Here is a 21,531-nt window from a genome sequence, read left to right on the forward strand (position 1 = left end):
GGGCACCATCAGCTTTCTTCACCACATTTGCTTATGCATCCGCTTTGTCTTCATCAACTATGTCAGGGAGGTGAGCATATAGAATGCCAATTTAATAGAACAAAGTATTCTTGCATTGAGTGGAGGCCCAATGTCCATTTGCTACCTTATAGTAAACCTATAAATATATGCACATAGATCTATTTCCCCATACTCATATGTAAATACATTTACATATGCACATGCCTTTATTTAGACCTGTATAAATGCCCTTTGCCTCCTAGCTCTTTCCTCTATTTCCTTTGGAATGTTGACTACTACTTTGTGGTATAGTGATTCTGTGTTTTTATCTTCTTTTGGCATGCGCTACACATCATTCAATATTTTGCCCATAGAGTCTTTCAATATTGCAATCTGAGGCTTGATCTTTTTCTTTGTTTCTTTCCGTGTATATATATACTGAGTGAGTCTTCCTTTCTGGCTTTGGAACCCCAGGTCCTTGCACATTTATAATACTTTACTTTGTCTTTTGGAGCTGCCTTTCGAAATTTTCTGTTCAGCTCTTTCACATCATCATTTCTTCCATTTACTTTAGCTACTCTAAAACCACGAGTTTCAGAATCTCTTGACATCCATTTTGAGCTTTTCTTTTTTCCCCAATCTTTGTAACAATCTTTTGCTTTCTTCATGCATGGTGTTCTTGATGCCATCAGGTCTTCTGTCATTACTGTTCAATGAATCAAATCTGTTCTTGAGATGATTTCAAACTTCTGGTGGGATATATTCAAGGTCATATTTTGAATCCTGTAGACTTTAAATTTTCTTCAATTTCAACCTATATATGAGCAATTTAGGGTCTATTCCATAGTCAGCCTCTGGCCTCCTTTTGACTGCTAATATTGAGCTTCTCCATCGTCTCTCCCCACAGATGCAGTTAATTTTATTCATGTGAACCCCATCTGGCAAGGTCCATGTATACAACTGTTGTTTGTGTTGTTGAAATTGTTGTTGGTCTTGTAAAATTCTAGATTTGTTTCTATAGCCAACACCATATTTTCCAACTACTGGCTCTTCTGTTTTCAACTTTTGCATTCTAGTCACCAATAAGTACAATTATCAATGTTATATTAACTGCATATCTGATTAATTTTAGACTGCAGAAGCTGGTAAAATTTAATTTCTTCATTACTAGTTTTAGTAGTTGGTGCATAAATTTCAACAGTAGTTGTATTAACGGGACCCTCTTATGGGTGTATGTATATTATCCTATCACAGACAGCATTGTAGTTCTAGAACTGTAGCTTTTGATGATGTGATGTCATTCCTCTTGCATTTGTAATTACTGGTATAAACCTTGTATGACTATGTGATTCAAAATGACTGATACCAGTCCCATTTCCGGTAACACCTAGGATTATCGATCTTTATGCATTCCATTTCACTTTTTATGATTTTCTACTTTCCTAGATTAACAGATGTTTGCAGCTGTTTCTTCTCATTTTGAGTTGTTTCATATCAGCACAGGAAGGTCCTGAAAGCTTTACTCCATCCTGTCATTGTGGTCACTTCCATTTTGAGAAGGCAGCTTTTGCAGTCATATTCTGCGTGCCTTCCAATCTAAGTGGTTCATTTTTTAGCATTAAGTTTAATAATGTTCCACTAGTATTCATAAGGATTTTCAATATATCTGACAGTGTTCTGTTGTTTTTCATAAGGTTTTTGGTTAATAGCACACATCAATATTGTTCATCAACTGTAACAAATGTACCATAGGAAAGCAAGATGTCAATATTAGGAAAACCTATATGCAGAGGGAGGTGGGGAATGTGATAGCTGTTATTTCTGCACAATTTTTCTGTAAATCTAAAATTGTGCTAAAAGCAAAGTCTTTTAAAAATTTTAACTTTTAGATATTACAATATTTATCATGAAGCGTTGGAGTTTGATATCATTTCACATGCCAAAAACCTTTCCTGGTGGTGTCCAGATCCTTTCAGCAAGATTTCTTTACTCAATATCATGTAAGGCACTGATGATGCCATGTTGATTAGTGAGTATCCAGTTAGTTCTCTGAAGAGCCATACCTAATAGGTTTGTTTTAGTGAAACCTTTCTGAAGGTCAGTAAGAAGGCAGGAACAATAAAATGTTATTACAAATATTAAAATGAGTTAATAAAAAACAGAGAACTCTGTCATTGTTATGCTATCCCTCAGTATCCATGGGGATTGATTCCAAGATACCTCCCCACCCCAGATACCAAAATCCATGATGCTCAAGTCCTTATATAAAATGGTGCAGTATTTACACATAAACTAAGCACATCCATTTGTATACAGTAAATAAGCTCTAGATTACTTATAAAAATACAAAGCACATGCTATGTAAATAGCACTTTGGCCTCCCTCGAAGCCTTTGGGGGATTGTTTTGACCACTTAATTTCTTCTCCACCCGCCAACATTTTAGATCTGTGGTTGATTGAATCTGCAGAGGTGGAAACCTCAAACACAGATGGCTGACGTTTTTTCGGCCTGCCATATAATACAAGCAGTAAGCTATAAAAAACACTATATACCTGCTCTGTTTCTACAAAATTAGCAACATGACCATCATCATTTGTTCCCCGGACATTAAACCTGGTCCCAGCTCGTTCACAGCTTAGTCGTGAAATGAGGCAAGCCTTTGCCTGTTTATGAGCAGCATAAATGGTTCTGATTTCTACTCCTCCACACATGAGACGTAATAACCAGTCATCACAATTCACACCATAGTGCTTGAGATGCAAATGCAAAGATTGATTCCTAACAAAAAAAGAAATAATTGCATTAGCTTATAGTGCATTAAAAAAATACATAGGTTTTAAAACAGTGTTTCTGGAACATTAATTGACACAATTAATTTAAATTTTAATAAATCAAACCACTTACATTGACTATGCTAGAAATCAGATGATAGGGTTATAAGATAAGATCCTGGGATATGGGAACAATGGTCCATGGTACAGAAGCACAATTTGATTTTGTGTTTGCTGTATCTGTGCTCCATTACTATAATTTTGTTATCTATAATAATCTAACTTGCTCCATTTAAGAAAAGCAAAGTAGAATGCAAAGGAGTGGGATAACATTAAACCTGATAAATGTATTTCAATAACTTAAATAAATAACTTAAACTTCCATGTTTTATTACCACCTTCATTCAGGGAAAGCTCAAACTGATTGTGACCCAATAAATATGTCCAGGGACCAGTGCTGAGACTCATGTTATAGTGTAGGCACAAGAGATCGATATGTCCTCACTTAGACTTCCCATCCTACATATTTTATAAAGGTAGCTTTTTTCTCCAGCTGTCTTTTAAATTTTCTGTCAATATGCCACTGTTATAATTCTATCTAAACTTATACACAGCTCTCATAGAGTAAAATTATGTTTTGTGATAGGAATTTACCCTACTTGGACTACAAAACTTACTTAGCTATATCCTAGAAAACAATACTAAGCTGCAAGGGTGCCATAATAAGGCTTCCATCTGTTTATGCAAAGTGAAGGTGGTGCATGTCAATTCTTGGCAAAATTGCTGAGCAAAATTCACCTTTGGTATTTTAGCCTCACTTTTGCTCAAATTGTCTCTAACTGATAGCCTCCCTCAAACTATTTCCTAAATCTGCTCCCATCTCCACATGTAATTGAAATAAAAGATGAATTTTACTCATTCCTCTTTTCTAAGTGAAAAATCCAAATTATGCAAAAATGGAGGAGGACTACTCAGATCACAAAATGGAGGATAACTACATCATTACATAACTGCTAAATTGTGTATTACACAACTGCCAAACCATTGAGATCCATGGTCCAGTCAAAGTGATACACAAACTTAATTAACCATCACAGTCACCATTACTATTGCCCAGCACTGATTACTGCCAGACATACATTGCTACAGTGCAAGGGAGTTCAATCCTTTGTCCTAAGTGTTAGGTATTAGATAATAAGCTAATTGATATATGACTAGATATATTCCTGTGGATTAAGTTCAGAAAATGTTTGTTGTCATTGTTAGGTGCTCCCGAGTCCGTTTTGAACCATAGCAACTCTAAGCGTAACAGAACAAAACACTTCCCAGTCCTGTGACATCCTCACAATTATTCCTATGAACTTGAATGCTATATCTTCTGGTCAATGCACCTTTATTTCCTTGGCCTTTTAAGTGTGCCAGCAAAGCCTTTATTCCGTTAAGCTAAAGAATTGGGGGTAGAAATGAGGAGAAAACAAAAAGGAAAGGCTGCTTACCTAAAAGCAGCAACACCTTTAGCTTTTTCAAGTAACTTTAATGTTCTCCACCACAACAAGTGAAGGGTTGGCATGGTTTTAACTTTCTGGAGCTTATTTTCAAAATGCAAGGTAAGAGCATGCCCCTTCAGCACTAGCTTCTGAGCAGACAGAACTTTACATTCATTCATCTATCTTGTCAACTCCTCTATCCTCTCTCCTCCTTCTCTCCTTGTCTCCTCCTTTTCTAGACCTCAATTCCTGACAGAGCAGCTCTAAAGCCTTTTTTTCTGCCCTCTCTTTGTCATATCACTCTATACCACTACATGGTCAGCTCGTCCATGGTAGCTACAGTGAGCAACTCTATGGCTAATTTCCTCCTCAGGGCAAATGTGTCATACCTTAACATGCTATGCAAGGACTATTCAGGTAGTGAAAGTGTGTGAGAGAAAAAATATGCTAGAAGGAACCCTTGAATTTGAACTACTGTGGGAGACCAGGAAGCCCTGGTGGCATAGTGGGTGTCATGTTGCTAACCACAAGATCAACAGTTCGAAATCACCAGCAGTTCACTGTGAGAAAGATGAGGCCTTCTACTAACATAAAGAGTTAGTCTCAGAAACCCACAAGGCAGTTCTACCATGCCCTATACGGTTGCTATGAGTAGGAATTGACTAGATAGCAGTGATATGGTGTGTGAGTGGGAGGGTCAAGAGTAGAGTATCCTAGATTTTGCTTTTAATAACAAATATAAGAATAAAGAGAGGAAAAAAAGAATAAAGAAATATAATTTGCAGGTGGCATTATGTGAAATGGTGCCTTAGTAGTACAGGGTTAAACATTGGGCTGCTAATCTAAAGGTTGGTGAATTGAACTCACCAGCTTCTCCTCAAGAGAAAGGTCAGTCTGCTTCTGTAAATATTTACAGCCTTGGAAACCCTTTGGAGCACTTACTATTCTATAGGTTCGCTATGTATCAGAATTGACTTTAAAAAACAACAACACACAAACAAATCCAAGCTCACTACCACTGAGGAGGTATCTGAGACTATAAATCTTTGCAGAAGTAGAAATCCTCACCTTTTTTCCACAAAGTGCTTGGTGGTTTCAAACTGCTGAACTTGAAGGTACAGCCCAACCTGTAACCCACTACCCCACCAGGGCTCCTGAATGCAACAACAATGCGCAGGTATGATTGGTCAAAAGGTCGACATTGATCATTGATGTTATTTGTAGGCAATAGAATCACTGTCTTACAAATCTGGATGAATTACAGTAAGCCAACAACAACTGGCAGGTATGATTGGTCAAAAGGTCAACATTGATCATTGATGCCATTTGTAGGCAATAGAATCACTGTCTTACAAATCTGGACAAATTACAGTAAACCAATACTAATGATAGTTACATGTTTTATGTCCCATTTGTACCTACTCACAATACTACACCTTTACACATCATCATGAAATACAGTACAGTTGCCAGCATAAGTTCTACAAGGGTGGTCCAAAAATTTCATGGAAAAATGAAACTGAAAGGTAATGAATGGAATTTTCCTATGAACCTTGTGAAGCCCCTTCATAGTCCTGGGCTTTGTCTCAGAATACCACTTCTTTGTAGTTTGCTACTCTTGAATCAAGATCATCTCTACCTAAAGTCTTAATTAAATAAACAAACAAACAAAAAACAGCATGTGATACTTCCTGAGACAAGATCTCAAAACTAGGAAGAATACCACAATTGTATTACTAACTTTCATTACCAAATTTCAAATAAGTGCCTTCAATCTCTTTCTGAAATGAAGAGGAGGTCTAGATTAGGAAGAGCAAACAAGTTTCACACCATATGCCACCACCGATAAACCGACAGTGGCTCTCTATCATGTTCTGGAGAAGGAGCAGTATGCTCACCAGCAACACCCGACCTTGCTATTGCTGGAAAGAGCAAGTGATGTGTTCAGACTTATAACAAACTGAGTACAATGAGGAAAAAAATACAACACACTCACCAGAAAAATCTATTATCAGTTGTGTGTTCTTGCATGGTACGATGTGCATTAAGACTCAGATCTAAACTGATTCCAGATGCAGACCATGCAAAATAAAAGTTTCCTGAATTCAAAACTTTTCGTACTTCTGAAATACGATCCTCATCTGAAGCATCAGTGCGTAGTGATATAAACTCAGTGGAAGTAACTCGGAAAACTTCAGATTCTTGAATTTTCCCAACAGACATACATCCCGTGACTAGGACCAGATAATGTAACATAATATCACCTGCAAAAACCAGATATTTAATTGAATGAAAAGCTCTTTCTTAAAATCTAGCATTGTAACTATTTCAAACTTATTATGGATGTCTTTAAATTTAAATTTCACAATGAGATTTTCTTTTAAGAGTGAAAAAAATAAAAAATTAAATACATTTATTTAAATCATTCAATCATAAAGTACTAAAACAGTAGCAAAACAATCTCACATTTGTAAAACAATTCCTCTCCTTAATCTGAGGTTATAAAAAAAAATGTATGATGGTATCTTTTCTATCTTGTTTTCGTGATTTTCAGGAAGTTCAAATGACACGATAAGAAACCTCTTTGTAAACAGTGAAGCTGAAAAATAATGGCATAAATATGTTGGCTGATGGTATATAGGCAAAAAAATCTCAAATAGCAACTAATATTTATGGAGCAATTTGATTCACAGAAACATTCATAGAGTTTTACATCTAATTATGTTAAAAATTTCAACTTCATACTAATTCAGTACAATTTTTGACATAATTAGATTATTAGTAATGAATAATAAACTTACCAAGATTTAATCGTAAAACACCTAGGAGTCCATATGCATCCAGTACTTTGGTATATGTACCCTTGATTGCCTCTTTTTCTGCAGATGCTACCAAAGAAAAAGCTTTAGGTTAAAAAACATGAACTTCTATTTAGAAATAAAGACAGAGTTTTAACATAAAGGTGCTACGTAAAGTGTTTTCTGAAACTACTGTAGTGAGTTAACTATTCTTCCCAAAGATTTAAACCAATTATTCCAGTACTATCTACTTATCACCCTTTAATCCATTCTCTTCCCACTGATCTAAAATATCTCCTTTACATATTTTACGGGTTTTCTTCTTTGTTCTACTGTTTGCCTACTCTTTTTTTCAGGAGACTGATATTTATTTTTTTCCAAGTTTTATTGGCAAGTAATTTACATATCATATAGTTCAATCATTCAATCATATCACAGAGAATTGCACAATCAGCCCCACATGAATTTCAAAGCATTCTCCCCAACCTCTTCCACTCCCCATGGTTAAACCTCCTTTAGGATAATTTATGCAATCACAATCTGTTCTAGTGCTCCCTACCCCCTCCCATCCTCATTAGTTAACTCTGGAAATCCTCTTTCCCTCCCCCCTATCTTTCCCACCACCCTGTGTTCCCTTTATCCCCACTTGGATCCGTTATTATCATTATGCATCCACTCCTCCTGTGCTTCACAGCCGGGAGCCCCAACAGAAAAGAATTTAAAACAAAATCATGTTGAGGTGGTAAGGGTAAAAACATAATAGTATACTGACAAAAATAATAATGCGTACGAAGGTAAAGACCCCCAACAATGATCAAAAAGCTACGAAAGAAATTTTTGTCATGGAACCAGTAGGACCCAGAACAAATTCAGATCATGTCTATATGCTGGTTAACTGGCCAAATGTCAAGTTCGATCCAGAATAATCAAGATTACAATGGTCTCTACCTGACAGTGAGGCTGATCAAGATTCTTGCCTGTGCTAGAGTGGATCTGCCAGTAGCTCAACTCTGTAGATGGGTTTTGGGCTCTCACCATCCCCCATAGCCCTCCACAAATTGAGTTTTCATAATTTTAGCTCTCATGCTTTTCTCCTCACCATATGCAAGGTGGTGTGCTTCTTCTCTGTGGGTTTACTGTAGTTGACTCCTTGCTTAGTGTCTGCTTAGTTTTATTTGCCTACTCTTAGTGTTTTTACAGTGCACTGGGTGGAGAGTTAGAGCAGGTTAATTTTGCACTCACATTGTTTCATGTTACTGACTATAAAACTTATAACGTAATATCACTTATTGCACTTTATCCCTGTATTTCCTGTTTCTATTCATCCTACTATCCTAACCCTCTCTGAATTATGTCCTTAAGTAAATGATGGTCTTTTGATCGCCAACAGTTGATTATTCCAAGAAGTTTGTATCTCCCTTGTGTTACTGATCTCCTTATGGACCTGCCTAATGTTTGGCTGAAAATTGAGCCATGGAGGTGAGTTCATTTCCATACCTGAGAGTGACTATAGTCTCAGGGGTCCCACAGTTGTATCTGACCAATAACCAGGTCTTCTGCATGATTTTAAGTTTTGTCCCACATTTCTCTTGCACTCTAAGACCATCCCTTTCTTTCTTGTCCACATTTCTCTCACTCCAAGGCAGCAGTACTCAACCTGTGGGTCATGACCCCTCTGGGGATCAAACGACCCTTTCACAGGGGTCGTCGCCTAAGACCATGGGAAAACACCTATTTCCGATGGAACGGAGACATGTCTGCAGGCCGGTCCGACCTGCACATGCAGATACGCCCACCACATACGAGTACCCTGTGTGAAGACTGTTACCCATGCTACCCCATACTTCAAGACAAAATTTCATTTATTTGTCATCAGAAATAAATATTTCACAATATAACTACATAGTTTTTTAGATGAATCACTATGCTTTAATTATGTTCAATTTGCAACAATGAAAATATATCCTGCATATCAGATATTTACATTACAATTCTTAACAGTAGCAAAATTAGTTACGAAGTAGCAACGAAAATAATTTTATAGTTGGGGTTCACCACAACATAAGGAGCTGTATTAAAGGGTTGCGGCATTAGGAAGGCTCAGAACCACTGCTCTAAGGCAATCTTTTTCAGAGCTGTTAGTAGTGGTAGGTGGGCACTCTCTAGTTCTTCTGGTCTCAGAATCTCCACCAAATAATTGAGTAGGATCACGTAAAAAAGGTGTAGAAGATTTTTAACCCAGAAACTGTTGTTTTGCCATTCCTTTGAGTACAAAAGATCCATCCAGAAGCAGAGAGATTCCTAAAACTATCAAGAGAGAATAACTATGAGTGAAGTAAGTGAGAGATTCCTTCCTGAAGTGTGGAGGCAGTAGAAGAGCCATACCGAGACAGAGCAGAGGAGTCACTGAGGCCATGGGGTAGTGAGGGATCCCAGGTTTCCCAGGCCCGCTAAGGTAGAGGCCGAGGGACCATGTGACTTGATAGGCTGTGGCTGCCAAAAATAACACATGGCTGCTGGCTGAGGAAAGGTGTTGCTGTGGACAAAAGATTATATCCTTAATGTTTTCTCACACTGGCTTGAGGTAACCTATTAACTTCCCTAATAAACTCGCATAATTGAAAGTACTGTCTCTGAGTTTTGCAGAGCCATTGCAACAGATTATAAAACTCAGCAGAGAAGTAGAGTGCCATAGGTTGAACGTGTCAGATGAGAGTTGAAAAAGGATGGTGGGTGGAGGCATGTCTGACTGCTACCTTATCGCAGTCTCTGCTGAGCTGGTGTGGAGTTGCCATCCTCCTCCTTTTTGTAGGCAAAAGGAGGTCAGATGTGGCCCCCAAGCCATTGTCTCACAGGATCGGGGAGGCTGAGCTTTGCAGAGTCTCTTAGTTCAGAGTTTTCAATGACTGATTTTTTGGAAGCAGATCACTCCCAGGTACCCTTGGGTGGACTTAAACTTTTTGACAAGACCTCTTATTTGTTCTTTTATTCTTGAAACTTAGAACAGTGCTTCATGGTGGGATGGTGTTGGGGCCATCAAGTTGGTTCCGACTCACAGTGTCTCTATGTACAATAGACCAAAACACTGCCTGGTCCTGTGACTCCTCACAATTTTTCTTATGTTTGAATTCATTTTTACAGCCACTGTATCCACCCATCCTGTCAGGGGTCTACCTCTTTTTCACTGCCTCTCTACTTTAGCAAGCATAATGTCCGTTACCAGGGTGGTAACATGTCCAAAGTATGTCAGATGAAGGCTCACTATCTTGGCCTCTAAGGAGCATTCTGACTATACTTTCAAGACAGATTTGTTTGTTCTTTTGGCAGTCTATGGTACTTTCAAGATTCTTTGCCAAAACCATAATTCAAATGCATACATTCTTCTTTGGTCTTCCTTATTCAATGTCCAACTTTCACATGCATATGAGGTGATTGAAAATACCATGACTTGAGTCAGGCACACCTTAGTTCTTAAATTAACCTCTTTGCTTTTCAACACTTTTTAAAAAACATTTTATCGGGGGCTCATACAACTTTTATCATAGTCCATACATCCATCCATTGTATGTCAAACACATTTGTACATTTGTTGCCCTCATCATTCTCAAAACATTTGCTTTCTATTTAAGCCCTTGGTATCAGCTCTTCATTTTTTCCCCTCCCTCCCCCGCCCTCTTCCCTCATGAGCCCTTGATAATTTATAAATTATTATTATTTTGTCATATCTTACACTGTCTAATGTCTCCCTTCACCCACTTCCCTGTTATCTGTCCCCCAAGGGAGGAGGTTATATGTAGATCCTTATAACCGGTTCCCCCTTTCTGCCCCTCCCACCCCCACCACACACACACCCCGGTATCACCACTGGTCCAAAAGGATCATCGTCCTGGACTCCCTGTGTTTCCAGTTCCTATCTGTACCAGTGTACATCCTCTGGTCTAGGCAGATTTGTAAGGTAGAATTGGGATCATGATAGTGGGGGGAGGAAGCATTTAAGAACTAGAGGAAAGTTGTATGTTTCATCGTTGCTACACTGCACCCTGACCTCCTGCTTTTCAACATTTTAAAGAGATCTTGTGTAGCAGAGATTCACACAATACAACGTGTCGTTTGATCTCTGACTGCTGCTTCCATGATCAATGATGGTGGAGTCAAGCAAGATGAAACCCTTGACAACTTCAATCTTTTCTCTGTTTATCATGATGTTACATATTAGACCTGATGTGAGGATTTTGTTGTTCTTCACATTGAATTCTAATCCATACTGAAGGAATATAAAACCTTTCAACAATGAAACAAGTAAAGCTAACAACAATCCTTGATTATATACAGTTTAATACAGGAATGGGGAAACCTTCAGAATGACCTTTGGCTTGATTTACTTGGGCTATACTGTTATCTTATTAGTAAAGATAATCTAGAGAATAATTTCCTTATGGCAAACTGTTTTAACTGTTCTATTGAGGGAGGCGGGGGAGGGGATCCCTGAAACTACAGAAAAACTCTTCCTGGTACTTATTTCTTAAAAAGTGGAAACATTCCTTTAGAACTTGGCAAACCAAACAAATAAACACAGGATTTCAAAGGATCAAAATAATAATGACATTCTAAAAGTCTGGAAGGGTATGATCCTACTTTTCATTCCTTCCTTTCTCTCCTTTTTATTTTCTTTTCCTTCTCCACTACCGTATTTTTCCCATTCCCTACTCCACAAACTCCAACTTACCTTTTGGCAGACTGGCTCACTCCTTATTTACCTTTTTTCCCTGCCCTTATTCAATTACAAAATAGAATTAGAGCACATTTTGGAAATACTGGTATCCTACATTAGAAAGACATAAATAGGTCCTGATGCCCTCTCCATTTCCTGTCCACTTTTTTAAAGGGTTGTATTCCCAGCCTACTGCTTACCTAATACTCCTTGGCCTCTCAAAAAAAAAAAAAAAACAAATTCATTGCCACCAAGTCCATTTTGATTCATAGAGATCCTATAGGACATGATAGAACTGCACCTGTGGGTTTCTGAGACTCTTTTTATGGGAGTAGAAACTCTTGTCTTTCCCCAAGGAGCAGCTAGTAATTTCAAACCACGGACTTTGTGGTTAGGAGACCAAATTGTTAATCTTCAGAAGCTGGCATTGTGATCTTAAAAAGTTGACATTAAGAACCCACCCAGAGGTACCCCAGAAAACAAACCTAGCAATCTGCTTCCAAAAGTTCATTGCCTTGAAAACCTTATGGTGCAGCTTTGCTCTGCAGAGAAGGGTCACCATGACTCAGAATGGGCTTAGCAACATGTGACAACACTTTGCATGGCAGACCTTTTCCTTGTCCTTCAGGGTCCCACAGGCCACGTCATATGCCCTGCCCGCCTCACTTCGCTTAGAACTGTCTCCTCTTAGGTCTTCTTCCGATAGCTATCCTGCTTCTGTCTTCAGAAGAGCTGTGCGCTACTAATTGACAGCACCGGTTAAGACAAATCACTCAATTAGTTGACATTCGTAATTCTATACTATGCTATTTATTATCATTATGTTTGGCCAATATCTTTAGCAAAACACCCAGGCTGAAGGTGAGGAGGTGGGAAAATTTTACCAGACCCTAAAAATTAGGGGAATTTGTTATTTTATTCTACATCCCTAGAATTTCTATAATAGTATTATACACATAAAGGAAGTTATTCCTAACATTCAATGATAAGTAATAAATAGCAATATAAAAAGTTACAATAATTTTAAAAATATTTTATAAAGTATGTCCTTATTTCTATCATTATAGGAGGTTAAGATGTAATACTGCATACATCTTAATATACCACATACACTCCCAGGGCAAATATTATTCTTAAGTTTCACAACTTATATGCTCTGTGCATCTGAAGTACCATCACTAATGTGATAATAAATTACCAAATGTATCAGGTTAGCAGCAATTATGATTTGGGTTCCAATATTAGTTGCTAGTAAGAGTTTAAAAGCAAATGTATTTTTAATATTAAGTCATCAGATTCTCTTAAAAAATGGGGGGAAGAGTCTTTTTATGACTTAAATTTACTATGCAACAAATTGTCCCATCTTCTACATTATATCTTCTCATTAATCATACTCCAAATATATGAACAGCCTCTCATGTCTTTCTGCACAATGAAGGCCCATTTATTAGAGCTGGGAAAGGGAATGTCTGACATGAGGGTCATTGAAGGCCCTCAAAATCAATACCAGCTAAAATCACAAGCCTTAACCAAGAGGAGTTCCAGCCATCACACTAGGAAAGAGTTAATTAAATGTTTAACCAAGATAACCCCAGAATGATGTCATAAATATCTAGAAGGCCCTTGGCAAAAATCCCCATTCCTCTATTAGAATATCACTCACTTCAAACATTCTAACCCAAACCAAATCAAATCCACTGCTGTATCAATTCCAACTCACAGCAACCCTTAGGACAGAGAGGAACTGCTCCACAGGGTCGCCGAGATATCAAGCTTTATGGAAGACGACAGCCACATCTCTCTCCTGTGGAACTGAGGGTGAGTTTGAATCAGCAATCTCTGGGTTGACAATTAAATGCTTTAACCACTAGCCCACCAGGGCTACTAAAATACCAGCAAACATATCCTGTATTCTGAGATACAGGAAACCAGATATAAACACAGTAAACTTTTCTTAGATAAAAACCGGCTAAAGGAAAGGGAAAACAATTTCAAGACTAAATAAACGAGATGTCATTTTCCCTGCTAGGAATTTTGATGATCTTTAGAATAACAAATAATATTTCAGTAGAGGTCCTTGTGCGTTGTTTCTGTGATGATTACAACAGTAATTAACCCCAGGCTGGGTGTTTTTTTAATGCATTATTCCATTTTCACAATAACTTGACAAAAAAATGACTATGATTTCCATTTCACATAAGAGAAAATGGGCTTTGAGGCAGCTCAGTTGTTACCAGTTTGTCTAAAGCTGGACAGGCAGAGTGATAATGTGATAGCAGTTACGTGATAAAGGTTTTATCGAGTTCCTTGACCTATCTCCAGGGACCTAGCTCAATGCTTGGCATTCAGCAAGAGTTCAATAATACATTCAATGAACTACTTAAGTAAATTTAAACCATATGCATTCTGATCACTTCCAATTTCTTAAAAGAAAACAAAGTACCTTCTTCCTAAATATTTTCTTATCTAGAGAACTGCATAGAAAAGGGCTCTATGCGTGGTACTAAAGGACAACCTGCCATGAAACATTAAAGTGAGAGTGGGGTAAAGATGGTAGTGCCCACTGGGGATGGTGAGGAAGCCTGGCATGGTACCATGGAGCACAAACAATCAAACAATGTGAAGAACAAACAGCATAGGAGGGCAGCCCAGGGCGGGCTGGGCTTTGAAGCCCTAGAAGGAAGAAGAGGGTATGCGTGTGATGGAGGTGGCTGTAGTGAACAGGACAGAGGTTCACACAGGAAACGATCAAGGATAATGGAAACCAGGTTTCTCACCGACAGAGAATGGAATTACAAACATGGAAAGAAAGAACCTAAAATGGACACTACAGTGTTGACAGGAATTACAATTATCAGTGTGAACTCACAATTTTCAATACATATGCATATATACATATATAAATATTCAGTAAGCTTGTGGAAAATGCAATTAAAGATCATGGAATTCTTTCACAAACCTTTGAAGCTACCTTGTTTGATATAAATGGGTATATACTTATTTAGACATATACGCACATTATCTCATACGTATATGAAAGCCAGACAATGAATGAACAAGACTGAAGAATTGACTGCTTTGAATTAAGATGCTGACAAAGAATACTGCAAGTACCACAGAAGGGCAGAAGAGCAAACAACTTAAGTACCACCAGAATGTTCCTTAGACTCCAGGAAGGAGAAACGGTCTGAATCACTTTGGTCTTGTTAGCAGGAGAGACCCGTCCCTGAACAGAACATCACGCTTGGTAACATGTAGGGTCAGTGAAAAAGAAAAAGACTCTGCCAATGAGGTGGACTGGCACAGTGGCTGCAATAATGGGCTCAAAGATTACAACATTTGTGAGGCTGGTACAAGATTGAGCAGTGTTTTGCTCTTTTGTAAAGAGAGTCTCTATGAGTCTGAGCCAATTCAACAGCAACTAACTATACCAGGCCTTCAGAACAGCTCTATAATTTGACATACAGTGATTTGCATATCAGTGTATATCCATGTCCTTATTCTATCTCTTTTTTTCTATTGTACTATGGTGGCTATGAATTGGAGCAGACTCCACAGGAACTAACAACAACTATATGTATGTATGTAGATAGATAGATAGATAGATAGATAGATAGATAGATAGATAGATAGATAGACAGATAGATATTGATATAGATATACATAGATATATAAATAATTTCCTGTCTCTATCACTGAGAGAATCTGGAATCAGCAACACTCCCAAAGCAATGAGGATACCTAACACTCATATCTAGTTTTCTAAATAATCTTTCCACTAAAAGGAACTAACATAACTTGAAAAAATTACTGATTCCAGGGTAGGGGCAGGGAAGGATAAGATGGGCCTAGAACACACACTTATACTAGACAGCAAGAAAGTATTCAAAGAATAATGGAAACATGTCACACAAAATACAGCAGCTAGCTTCAAGAGGTTTCTACTGGCAAAATCTAGGACAAATTGAGCATCAAAATAATTAACAAGAGCAATGGGCAAACCCATTGAACAAGCTCATAATTTGAAAGTTTGCTGAAAAATGGAATTTTTTACATAACTCAAAATTATCGCCTCTCAAAACACTTATTTGTTAAAAAGGATAAAGGGGCCTGACTCTCAGAAGACACCATCTATCCAAATAATCAAAATGAACTATTCAAAATTGTGTCACCTGGGGGGAAAAACCCTCAGCATCCCTTCTGTGATAAACCTACAAGAGATGCACACACTGAATCTAAATCATCAGTAACTATCAGACACATGGGTGTGTCTTTACAAAATTAACTGGCCTTCATCTTCAACCCTAATTAAGGTATTGTCCCTGCTTTAAATAAACCAAAAAGACACTACCACTTAAATAATAAAAGGTGCAATTCTAAATTGGGTGATTTTGCTTATAAGACATTATTGGGACAACTAGTAAATTTAAAACGGAGTCTGAGGATTAGATAATAATATTGTATCAGTGTTACATTTTGATGATTCCACTGTGATTAGCAACAATGAAGAAATCAAACCACTCACTGAACTGTGTAAAACTGCTGCACAAGACGCCTTCAAAGTGTTGAAAAGCAAGGATGTTACTTTGAGAACTAAAGTGTAACTGACCAAAGCCAGTATTTTCAATTACCTCCTATGCATCTGAAAGTTGGACACTGAATAAGAAAGACCCAAGAAGAATCGATGTATTTGAAGTGTGGTCCTGGCAAAGAATATTGACAGTCCTAAAGACTGCCAAAATAACAAGTAAATCTGTTTTGGAATAAATAAAGACAGCATGCTCCTTGGAGGCAAGCATGGCGAGACACTGTCTCATGAACTTTGGACACCTTGTTATAGACCAGTCCCTGGAGACGGGCATCATGCTGGGGAAAGTAATCAAACTCACTGCCATCAGTCAATGCTGACTCACAGAGACCCTACTGGGCAGAGCAGGACTGCCCTGGGAGTTTCTGACACCGTAACTCTTCATGGGAGTAGAAAATGCCATCTTTCTCCCAAGGAGCTGGCTGGTGGTTTTGAACTACTGACCTTGTGGTAGCAGCCCAACTCATAACCCCGATGCCATCAAGGCTCCCCCTGGTAAAAGGGGCAGCAAAGAAAGAGGAAGACCCTTGTTGAGATGGAGCATGGTGCAGGACTAGGCAGTGTTTTGTTCTATTGTGTCAAAAACATTAAAGAAATACTTCTAATTAAACAGAAAGACCTTCAACATAAAGCAATGATAATAATATATAAAAATAAAAGTGTCCATTATTGTGAACCACTGCATATACCTTGAACTTCTAATACAAAGGGGCTTTAAAAAGTTTGTGGAGAGATTCCATTTTTCCATAAACTTTTTTGAAGCTCCTTTGAACAATAGGTTTTATAGGGGTACGCTGGCAACTGAGTTGTACATTCATAACTAGAGAACTATCTGTATTACATTAAAAGGCACCCTGATGGTGGAACAGATAAGCACTCAGTGGCTAATTGAAAGACTGGCAGGTGGAATCCATCCATTGACTTAGGGAGAAAGACCTGGTGATCTGTTTCTGTAAAAATTCCAAATCTAAAACAAACCCCCTGCCCTCAAGTTGATTATAACTCATGAGGACCCTTTAGAGGGTTTCCAAGGCTGTAAATCTTGATGTGAGCAGACAGCCTCAACTTTCTCCTGTGGAACAGCTAGTGGATTTGAACTACAAGCCTTGCAGTTAGCAGTCCAATACTTAATCAAATGGGCAGTTATACTCTTTCATATGGGGCTGTTATGAGTTCAACTGACTTATCATCACTTAACAATAACAAACTACAGTATTTACAATAGTATATATAAACTTTAGACAAAACACAGTATGAGGGTGCTTCAAAAAGCTTGTGGGAAATGAAATAGAAAGATAATGGGATTTTTTTCACCAACTCAGAAGCCCTCTCATATTTATAAATACTTCATTCAACTCATCTCTCACTTCTATTTTTTTTCTCTTAACACTCTGTTCCTTTATTCGCAGTGTTCTATCCATCTAGAATACCCTTTAGTCATTCTTGGTATTATTTCCAGATATTATCTATCCTTTATTACCAAAAGGAGTCCTCGTAGGATAGTGGGTTACAAGCTGGACTGCTAATTGCAAGACCTACGGTTTGAAACAAGTAGCTGTTCCGCAGGAGAAAGATGAGGCTTTCTGCTCCCAAAAAGATTTACATCCTCGGAAATCCATAGGGGCAATTCTACTCGGTCCTATAGGATCACTATGAATCAGTATCAATTTGATGGCAGAGTTTGAGTTTATAATACCTAACTAAAATGTCCCCCTTTCCTCAAGTCTTCCCTAATCATTCACTCTACCTGGGAGTAATTCTCTTCATGCTATTTCATACACAGACCCTTGCCTACAACTAACTATAAAAACTACATCTCATTTTATCTCAACGCAGTGCCAACTTAATGCATACACTTTGAGCACTGTCTCTGTTGAGTACTCACTCATCTGACAAAACCGAACTAAGATGCTGCAGCCCAAAAGGGAATTGCTGGTTTAAAAACAGTACATATAAAGGTGAATGCATATTTTTTTCTCTGGAATTGAAAGTATCTGAATATGCTATTATTGAAGTTTAAATTGAACAATTATTACAATGAGTCCTGAACTTGTCAAATGTGTATATCTTATGGTAAAAAATGAAGGTGGAAATGGGAGGTGGAGGGCAGAAAGCTAGGTAGGTACAGTGTTTAACTAGTGGAGTCTATTAAATAGCAGGGTTTGTGGAGGGCTCGGAGGGAACTGAAATGAGTGGAAATGAAAGTTGAAGGGCACTGACTCACTCTCTCACTGACTCATTCGCTCGCTCACTCACTCACTCACTCTCTCACTCTCTCACTCACTCTCTCACTCACTCACTCACTCACTCTCTCACTCACTCTCTCACTCACTCACTCACTCACTCACTCACTCACTCACTCACTCACTCGCTCTCTCACTCACTTACTCTCTCACTCACTCACTCACAGAAAAAAGAAAAAAGAAAGAAAGTTGAAGGGGATAGAGTGACAATGATATTCAGGTCACTATCTTGGTAGTGAAGTTGTTCAAGGTATCTAATGTTCTTTCAATGAGGGAATAAACTGCCTTTTGTGGTGAGGTTTGTATTTTATTTGACCCTCCTCTGGTCTTGGTGGTGTTTTAAAATAAAATGTGAAAAAACAAACAAACAAAAAAAACATAAAACCTTTCTTTTTGTAAGTTACTGATTCCTAACCATTAAGAGGTATGAATATCCAAAAAGATCATTGTTTTGAGAGTAATTCTACACCTTGATCAAGATCTTTAGCAGTTCAGCTCAGGTAAGAGGCCTGTTCTTTGGTTCACACTTCAGGTATAAAATAGCAACCAACTACTCCCTCAATAGATTATTTGATAGTTCTTCCAGTGCCACACACAACCCTATCTTTCATTCACTCTCTAAATATTTTCTTAGTTATTAATCAAATGGTAACATGGATTTCTGAAGAACAGGAAGGCCAGTTTCACATTATTAGAACAATCAGCTAGAGGTCATCTGATTCTATTCTTAGTGAACATGTAAATATGAAGGCTATATGTATCGCCTTAAATATAAACAACAAGTAAAATAAAATATGTGCTATGAACATTTATTTTCACAATATTTATGAGGCAAGCATGCAAAACTCATATGCTATTTGGATATTGGTATGAAAGAATTAGAAACCAAATGTGTTGATACTGCAGCTAAGTTAGAATACCATATACACTCGAGTGTAAGTCAACCCGAATATCAGTGGAGGCACCTAATTTTACCACAAAAACTGCAAATTGTGCCAGAAAAATTTGGCTTATACACGAGTATATATGGTAATAATAAGTCTTTATCTTTTAGAGGTTAACAAGCTGAGATATTTACAAATAAAATTAAATAATGTCTAGGATTTACTCCAAAATAAACAGGCTGTGGGTGAAGACATATAAATAAATAAAAATGCCTATGAGTTGATCATTCTTGAGGTTGAGTGAGAGAAACAGAACTATTCTACTTTGATAAATATTTGATATGTCAAAACAATATTCTTTATTATAGTAGATAAGTTCAAGAAGGAATAAAGACATGCTAACTCTTTCCAATCAATAAGAAACCCAAAGGCTACTGGAATTTTAAATAATCACAAAGCAAGTTTGTTATAAATGCCCAAGGTCAGGAATGTACGACTCAAGCATTCAATGGGATTTCTCTACATTTTAAAGGGAGTAATATGGCCTGCACCTTTAGAATGGCTCCACAACCTACTTATCCCCAGGCTACCAAATGTTCATCAAATAATAAATACATAATACAAGAGGAAAGTATATGACCTGGTAAATGCAAAACAGTGTGTGAAGGTCAAAGTTTGAAACTTTGCCCCTGAATGCACCACATTCATGGATATATTTGTAGCAAGGGTACACTCAGAGGCAAAGCTGTACTCAGGGACAAAGTTATGAAAATTTCTTAGAGATAGCCAAACACCTTGAGGGAACCTTGAGTCATTGGCCTGTAAGCTTAGGACTATGATTTCAGGGAACATCAAAGTCAATGGCAAAACACAGTCCACAAAGATTGTTCTACATCCAAATTTGATGAGTAGCAACTAGGATCTTAAAAACTTAAACTGGTGTCTAAGGTCCAATTATTGACCGCTCCCTATATGGAGGAAAGAAGAGTGAAAAAAAATCCAAGACATATGGAAATAATTAGTTCGGTGGACTAATGCACCATGCAAACATCAGTCTCTATGGCCCTGAGACCAGAAGAACTAGATAGTGCCTGGCTACTACTACTAACTTTTCTGAAAGGGACCACATTAGGTCCCGGATAGAGTAGGAGAAGAATGTGGGAGAAAAAAATCCTAAAAATCATGATTTATAAAAACAAACAAACAAGGCCAAGCTTATTGGTCTGATAGAGACTAATAGAATCCCAGAGACTACGTCCCTCAGTCACTCTTCAGGGCTGGATATGAACTCAGCTCACAGCTCAAATGAAACCACCTTTCATTAGTCTGACTACTCAAAATCAACATTATGTTGTGGCTCAAATCCTTCACAATGGAAGCACTACTCTGTTCTCTAGCTGATCTAGAAGATCAAGCTCACAAAGGTCAATAAGAATGTGAAGACAAAAAGGCAACTTTGAATGATCTTTCTAGACTCATAATTTGCCTGTGGTTGCATGCCACCACAATTTATGTTCAGCTTATTTGCATGCAGGCAGCACTTGCGTAGAGAACCAGAGACTCTCCAATACCCAGGATCCTAGAGATCATGTAGCCTTAGGTACTCATTTTCAAGAGAAAAAGACTAAAGGTTAAGTGATTCATCCAAGATCATACATCCAGCTGGCAGTGAAGCTTCTATTTTAAGATATATAATGAGAAAAATTATGAAGGGAAGAACAGAATTAAGTAATTAATATTCCAGCTGAAAGACATTAAACTACCCAAATCAAAGTTCTATATAAACTATATAAGAGCCTGGTGGTACTGGGCTGCTGACTGTTTGAAACCACCAGCCACTCCTTGAGAGAAAGAAGAGGCTTTCTACTCGTGAAAAGAGTTAGTCTCTGCTAGTGGCCTACCTGTGTCTGTCTTTGTGTGGTCTTCGTCCCTTTTAGATTTTAATAAATTATCTCCGCAGGTTTGCCTAAATAAAATAGGCAGGATAAACAATCTGGAGAAGAAAACCGACAGGTCCGGGGGGACATGGGAGAGGGGGAGGTGGGGGG

At 37.9% G+C, this 21,531-nt stretch overlaps 1 protein-coding gene across 8 annotated transcripts in view; it reads right to left on the reverse strand.

Moving 5' to 3' along the window:
* SYNJ1 (synaptojanin 1) overlaps window positions 1–21,531 on the reverse strand; it is a 105,717-nt gene that overhangs the window by 68,594 nt on the left and 15,592 nt on the right. For all 8 annotated transcript variants that reach the window (XM_004711292.2, XM_004711293.2, XM_045284439.1 and 5 more), the window contains exons 3-5: window positions 7,061–7,147; window positions 6,256–6,523; window positions 2,554–2,779 (exon numbers count right to left, since the gene is read on the reverse strand). In XM_004711292.2, the coding sequence (XP_004711349.1) occupies window positions 2,554–2,779; window positions 6,256–6,523; window positions 7,061–7,147 (581 nt within the window). The remainder of the gene's footprint in view (window positions 1–2,553; window positions 2,780–6,255; window positions 6,524–7,060; window positions 7,148–21,531) is intronic.

The sequence above is a fragment of the Echinops telfairi genome, unplaced genomic scaffold, assembly GCF_000313985.2.
Source record: "Echinops telfairi isolate 266 unplaced genomic scaffold, ASM31398v2 ScPeMD7_7469;HRSCAF=8507_0, whole genome shotgun sequence".
Classification (NCBI taxonomy): Eukaryota; Metazoa; Chordata; class Mammalia; order Afrosoricida; family Tenrecidae; genus Echinops; species Echinops telfairi.